At 34.3% G+C, this 7,127-nt stretch overlaps 1 protein-coding gene across 2 annotated transcripts; it reads right to left on the minus strand.

The window, feature by feature from the left end:
- Positions 1–2,239: 2,239 nt before the first annotated feature.
- LOC113541102 (transcription factor 21) lies at positions 2,240–6,877 on the minus strand. Of its 2 annotated transcripts, XM_053228051.1 has the most exons (4): positions 6,686–6,877; positions 6,385–6,442; positions 5,926–6,347; positions 2,242–3,592 (listed from the first exon to the last, which is right to left on the minus strand). In XM_053228051.1, exons 1-4 carry the CDS (start codon positions 6,740–6,742, stop codon positions 3,512–3,514), a joined length of 618 nt encoding a protein of 205 aa, XP_053084026.1. In that variant the 5' UTR covers positions 6,743–6,877; the 3' UTR covers positions 2,242–3,511. The 2 variants fall into 2 exon arrangements, with proteins under 2 accessions (XP_026793695.1, XP_053084026.1); XM_026937894.3 differs by lacking the exons at positions 6,385–6,442; positions 6,686–6,877 and having other exon boundaries at positions 2,240–3,592; positions 5,935–6,317.
- Positions 6,878–7,127: the final 250 nt, after the last annotated feature.

Raw genomic sequence — 7,127 nt, forward strand, 5'->3', positions numbered from 1 at the left:
ACAACATCACAGGCTTAAATCGTACCCAGTCAAAGCTTCGATTTAAAAATTGTCTTGTTTGAAATAAATAAAGAATATTTAAATGGCATTATTATTCTGGTGATTTTTGTTTATGACAGCAACACATTTCTAAAGGTATTTAGTAAAAGTGCTGCAATTTTTGGGACTGTGACTAGATTAATTACATCACCATCATTGTTTAACAAATAGTTTTAATAATACATTAACAATCTACTGCTGCTAAGGTTATCAACTATAAATGACACATAAACTAGCTATAGTTTATCTAAATACATAATGCATATTAGCTACATTAATTTCATTTACATTTTGCAATGCATTAAAAAGTTGTAAAAATACACTAAAAATGAAATCAGCTGGTAGACAGATCGTTGTGCTGATTTCTTTTAAGAAAGTAATTTATTTAGTAATTTATTTATCTATTTTTGCTAAGGATAACTTCTAATAAATCATCCTTTAGTTTTTGCATTTTTAAAAATGCAGCAGGATTAAGTCATTTTGGTCTCAATGGAAAACATTTTTGTAAATTATATACACAAGCTGTTTTAGCCTTTTACTTGGTGCAGGTTAAAAAGCTTGGGAAAAATTCACAGCGATAATTAAAACGTTTGCGGTTTGAGGAGGGAATTTGTCTTTTCATCACGTCTGCAAAGGATTGCAGCTGTTCCACAGTTATTTTCCCACAAAGCTGGACCGATCCCGAGAGAAAGGATCACACGAGATGAAACGCTTTGTCAAGGACAAATTACGACAAATTTTTCATGTTCTTTAGCGAGCATGGTTTTACTTCACTCGAATCTGTGAGATATATTTACTTTTTTAAGACTGTACATCAAATAACATTTGATGTTATTACATATTTCCTAGTGTAGTAAAGATTTATATTATAGTACCTTTTTGAATTATGAACCATAGGAAAGCATCTGTTATAAATTTTTCAGCATGTTCTCTCTGCTGCTTATGGTTGAATGCTGAAGTTTGAGCCTTTTGATCCCGGGGAAAAAGATTCTACTGTAGAAATAGAGAATGCCATTTATCTGGTGACGTTCTGGAAACTGGAGAGATTCAAACTGGGCTTTTATAACTGGAAAATAATTGTCAACTTTGGACAATTGATTCTCAACATGTCAGCCTCTGGGGTTGCACACGACAGTGCACTCCCAGTGCTGGTCCCAAGCCCGGATAAAATTGGGGAGGGTTGTTTCAGTAAGGGAATCCAGCATAAAAACTGTGCCAAATCAAACATACCGACCAATGATCTGCTGTGGCAACCCCTAATGGGAGCAACTGAAAGAAGAAGAAGAAGATTCTCAACATGTCAGCTGATGGTTATGTAACATCATAGACTGGACCATCTAAAAAAAGTGATAGTGTATCTGTAAGTGTCTATAAATTATCTACTAACCACCAAGAACTTTAAACTGTTGACATATAGTTTAGAATTAGTTGATGTGCTGGTTGTCAAAGTCAACTGACAGGATGTTGGTCTATAGATTTTTTTTTTTTTTTAACTCTATAAAGAACAGTTTGGAAACCTGCCTTCCAGTCTGGAGTGTTTGTTTTTATTGGGATTGGCCTCTTGTCAGTCATTTTCTAGACACGCCCCCAACGCCCCTTCACATCTTCATAAATCATTATGAGGAGAAGTTGCATGTTTATAGAGTTATAACTTGGGTTTCAAGTAGTTGAATGTTTCAGTGAGTTTGAAATTGATGTCATGACAGTCCTTGCTAATGCAAGTTAGCATGCTAACTCTAGTTGAACCATAAATTTTGTGGGTGGAGCTTTGTGTATATGGGTGGAAATGGGGGCAGAGTCAACTTCAACCATTTACCCATTAGAGACATATTTTTCCACAAATCTTACTTAATACACATTTAAGTGGCTAATTTCTGTATGTATTTTTCATAAGACCTCCAAAGCTGTGCATATGTACATACTGTAAAAAAATGTCTCAGTTCAAATGTCTATATCGTTCACTCCAAATGCAAATAATGTGTTCAGCAGCATTGCAAGTGTAAATGTAAGAAATCTTTACCAGCTGAAAACAAGCCATCATCCGTGTCAGCTTGCTCATATTCAGCGAGTTAGGTAAGACCTGTGGCCTGTTTTGAATTGCTTTTGGCTGTTAGTAAAATAAGCCACACCCATTTACACATCTCACTCTGACTTTCTGTTTCAAAAGGAGATACATCAACATACAAAATCAAATCAGCACCTTCAAGCCACTTCATCAGCATTTTAAGAGCTTTAAATTTTCAGTCATTCTCTTGAGTGATAAACTGATGAAAGTTTTTAAAAGAATTTAAAAGATGTAATATTGTTGGGAATAGTCATAAACGTGGCCTAAATAAAATTATGTTTTTGGTTGTAGGTTTTAAAGATACTCATTGATCATTACTGATCATACATCATGTGGCACATGTTTACACAATGAATAAAATAATTAGAGTACAGTTAATGGTTGTCATTTGCTTTATTAGAAAAATAGAGTCCAAAGTGATTAACAACATCATTTCCAACATATCAAACCTTTTGAAAATATAAATAAACAGTGAAAAATCATGCATATTAAATGACATCAATGCAAGCATTTCGCAAAAATAAAAAAGACTAGATATTTAATTTCACACAGTGACATATAAACAGTGTTGACAAAACAAAATATAAAGCATCCAATGTGTAGTGATGAATTTATACTGATCAACCATAAAACACACTCTAAATGCAACTCTAAATTTAGATATCTATATAGTGTACTTCACACACACTTTGTGCTTATGAGATATTTAAAAAAAAACACTAACATACATAGAGTCTGTAAAAAAAAGAAAGAAAGAAATCTTAGCTCATAGGCAGTTTCAACACTCTAGATTGGAAGGATTTGAAGACAAGAGTAAGAATGAAAACAACACAGGGATGAAGAAATTTAAAAGACATGGAGAAGATATCGTTATTAGGAAGTAGGAAGTAATGTAAAAACACTCACATCTTTTGTACATAAATATGTTTAAAAAAAACAGCAGAACATGCCATTATTTAAAAAAAATAAAACTATATTTAAACCATTTTATATCCCAATTATTTTCGACATACAATTCAGTATTTGAACTTTAGGCCACGCCTCTCGCCTGAGTCTGATTCGTACATGCAGTGATTCAGCTTCAGCTGTTTTTAGCTCTGCAGTGTCCTTTTGTCCCTTTATATAGATAACAGTATGGCATACAGCATCACTCTCCATCATAAGATCATAAGTTTGATGGAGATACTGAACAACTCTGCCTCATAACTCCAGTGAACTAGTGAAGACATAAAGTTCAGACACCAAACATGTGGCAGATATAGAGAAAGATACTGTAAAGAAAGAGGAACAAGAAAGAGAAATACCTAGTCTTTGGCAGTACACATCTGGTGTATATGTCATTTCAATAAAAAGGCAATGTAATTGAAATTGAGAAGAAAAAAAAAACAGACAGAGAGTGAGGAATGTCTAGGCTGTAGCTCCACACAGTCTGAAGGATGAAATGTCTTTTGTGTCATCTGGTCTTCCTGAAACCATGAAAGGCCATGACTGTGAAGAAAAATGTAACAGGTAGGTTAAAATTCTGTCCTTCTATTTCATCTGTACCAGATTCACAGCACAGCGGCATCCACTGTGGGTTTATCTTTAATTAGAAATGAATTAGAAGAATGCTAAAAGGTTATGGTTTAAGTATACGTTTGGTTTATATTGCGCTACATGGCTTTTAAACCTAGAAATGGCCAGTTCACTCTGATAAGCGTGCCTGTGAGTCACTTTGGAGAAAAGCGACAGCCAAATATTACATACATTAACACATCATTAATATTCTATGTTTAAGATAAACAGTCAATAACTTAAAGGTCATTAAGTTACAGATAACAGTGAGACAGACAGTAGTCTCTGAGTTGTTGAATCTTTCAGAGTCCATTTTGCAAATATCTAGTGATGAGTGATGGAACAAAAATATAATAACGCATAAGCACCACTCTAATCCTGAAGAAGTCCCTAAGGGCCATGCTTTATTACTGTTATTACTTTTTGTCCTCAAGATAAGTTGTGTTATTGTAGATGCATCGTGGATCAGCATGCTTAATTTTATATTATTAACATGTGTCGAGGAAAGGTGGTTAAAAGAGGACAACTAAAGTTTGGGTGTTAGGGTTTAGGTTTAGTTTTGGTTGAGATTAGAGGTTTGGGCTTAGGATTTAGTTTTAGAGGTTTGGGTTTAGGGTTTAGGTTTAGAGGTGGGTTAAAGTTTAGGTTTAGAGGTGGGTTAAAGTTTAGGTTTAGAGATTAGAGATTTAGGTTTAGAGGTTTGAGTCAATGTTTAGATTTAAAGGTTTGAGCTCAGGGTTTAGGTTTAAAGGTTTGGGTTAAGGTTTAAATGTAGATGTTTGGGCTTAGGGTTTAGATTTAGAGGTTTGGGGTTGGGGTTTAGGTTTAGAGGTTTTAGTTTAAGGTTTAGATTTAGAGATTTGGGTTTAGGGATAAGATTTAGAAGTTTGGGATAAGGTTTAGATTTAGAGGTTTTGGGTTTAGGGTTTAGATTTAGAGGTTTGGGATCAGGTTTAGATTTAGAGGTTTTGGATTAAGGTTTTGAGGTTTGGAATAAGGTTTAGATTTAGAGGTTTTGTCTTAGGGTTTAGATTTAGAGATTTGTGTTAAGGTTTAGATTTAGAGGTTTTGTCTTAGGGTTTAGATTTAGAGATTTGTGTTAAGGTTTAGATTTAGAGGTTTGGGTTTAGGGTTTAGATTTAGAGATTTGGGTTAAGGTTTAGATTTAGAGGTTTTAGGTTAAGGTTTAGATTTAGAGGTTTGGGTTAAGGTTTAGATTTAGAGGTTTGGGCTTAAGGTTTAGATTTAGAGGTTTTAGGTTAAGGTTTAGATTTAGAGGTTTTAGGTTAAGGTTTAGATTTAGAGGTTTGGGTTAAGGTTTAGATTTAGAGGTTTTAGGTTAAGGTTTAGATTTAGAGGTTTAGGCTTAGGGTTTAGGTTTAGAGGTCTTTCACAGGTCTGGTTTAGGGTTCTTTCACTGGAAATCAGTAATGCCAACTCTCTATGGCTAAAATCAGATAGCTTAACCTTTAGCGGGATAACAGCAACAACCAATATCCCTATTAGATATTAGGCAAGTTTGGACTCTACAATGGAAATCAGCAATAACTCATATCAGGAATACCCAACAGCAGTCATTACATAGTGATTTGGGTGCCAAAGCAGTGTGAATTTTTATCATTTAGAAAAAAAAGTTGTGATCTGGACATAATGGGATAATTGAATTGTCATCTCTACATCATCAGCTCTACTCTCAACCCATGCACTTGTACAAAAATCACTAAACAAACTGATAGTGTCTTGCATTTGTTTATTAATTACACTTATTATACTGTTAATAATTATTAGGCTACCTTATCTGACACTTTAACTATATTATTTTGTCATATTGAGAATATGGAAACACAGCTTGTAAGGGAGATGTAAGATCTGAGGTGATGCTTCAGGATGATATCTAACGCTAACACTAGATATCCTTCACAATATAGTGCAGACATCCACACTGATGGTCTGCACTATATTGTGAAGAGTCAATTATCTATAATGATTTTTCTGTTTCTAATATAATACTGTACCATGAATGTACCTGCTGTTGATGTTTTGGCGGGAGATTAACATAGCTAAAATAGCATATTAGCTAGCACCCTGCTTTAACTAGGAATTAAGCGATCATGTGAAATCATTTAAACACTTATAAACCTTCCAGTAACAATGGTCAGGATGAAAAAAATGTAAAAAGTTAGTGAGTTATTCAATGTATTATTACAGCATTATGTATGAAGTGGAAATATCTGTAATGATAAACATGCTAAAACATTGAGCCATACCAAATTTACCGGATGGACGAGGGTCTTTTCATATTTGTCCTCATGCAGCAGCTGTCTGAGATGATTGATGTAGCTCGAGGCGAGTCTCAGTGTGTCCAGTTTGGACAGTTTGGTGTCTGCTGGAACCCACGGTAAACTTGTCTTCAGACGTGAGAACGCTTTTGCTAGGACTCTCATCCTGGCTCTTTCACGTGCATTTGCTGCATGGCGCTGTGACTGCCTTCCATCTTTTGGGCTTTTTGCTCTCTTTTGCATGTTAGCTCGTTTGGGTTTGGTGTTGAGTCCTTCATCGTCATTAAAGTCATCTTCAGAGTGAGAATCAAGGCGCGCGAATGATGTTTCTGGTGCATCATCGGCATCACTCAGTGAACCAGTGGACATTATTACTTTTATTACACCTTTAATAATATATATATATATATATATATATATATATATATATATATATATATATATATTTCTTTCCAGGTATAGCTTTTGCTGAAACTCTGGCGCTCTTTCTTAAGTCGGTATTGAGCTAGAATTATGTAGAAAAACAGATATAACCTAAAACAGACACAAAAAAACTTAAATAAATAAAAAGTATCTAAAAACTCTCAAATAAATAAAACTTAGCTAAAAACCTAAATAAGTAAAACTTAACTAAAAACACTAAAAATTAAAAACCACTAAAAACACTAAAAATTAAAAACCACTAAAACCAATAATGATCTAAAAACATGCTAATATGCTAATTTAAAAACAAAAACAAAACACATACCCTCTTTCCCTTGAGTGTTCTCTTCAGATAAGACGTCCCTTCTCTCTTTCCACTCATTTAACTTGTGACACACACACACTCTCCTCACACACTGAGTTTTTTTGCTTTTCACACACCCCTTTTTCTCCACAGCATCTTGAGTTTTCAGCAAGACTGCAGAGGAGGAGGAGTTAGCTTATGTGTGTTTCAGTTTTCAGATTAGCGTTTAGCCTGTGTGTGTCTTCCCTCTCATGAGTTCTCATGAAAGGTCTGTCAGATCAACTGAGGAGAATGTCTGATCAGTTTGTATTTCTTTAATCAAAACAAAAAAAAATTGTTTCTTTAGTTTTGCACAGGAGCTACAAGGCTAATATAGCTAATAAGTAAGGGAAGCTTATAGCCACCGATTTAACATTGTACAAATTGTCTAAATCATCACTCGTTCATTTCAAAGTGAGTTCAG

The sequence above is a fragment of the Pangasianodon hypophthalmus genome, chromosome 22 (assembly GCF_027358585.1).
Source record: "Pangasianodon hypophthalmus isolate fPanHyp1 chromosome 22, fPanHyp1.pri, whole genome shotgun sequence".
Classification (NCBI taxonomy): domain Eukaryota; kingdom Metazoa; phylum Chordata; class Actinopteri; order Siluriformes; family Pangasiidae; genus Pangasianodon; species Pangasianodon hypophthalmus.

What these genes read in the sequence shown, in the direction of transcription:
- LOC113541102 (XM_053228051.1), bottom strand. Translation starts at nt 6,742, where the DNA reads ATGAGTGGAAAGAGAGAAGGGACGTCTTATCTGAAGAGAACACTCAAG. An exon ending in GAACACTCAAGGGAAAGAGG is followed by an intron (nt 6,443 to 6,685) that starts GTATGTGTTTTG and finishes ACATAATTCTAG; the next exon opens with CTCAATACCGACTTAAGAAA. An exon ending in AAAAGCTATACCTGGAAAGA is followed by an intron (nt 6,348 to 6,384) that starts AATATATATATA and finishes ATATATATATAT; the next exon opens with ATATATATATATATATTATT.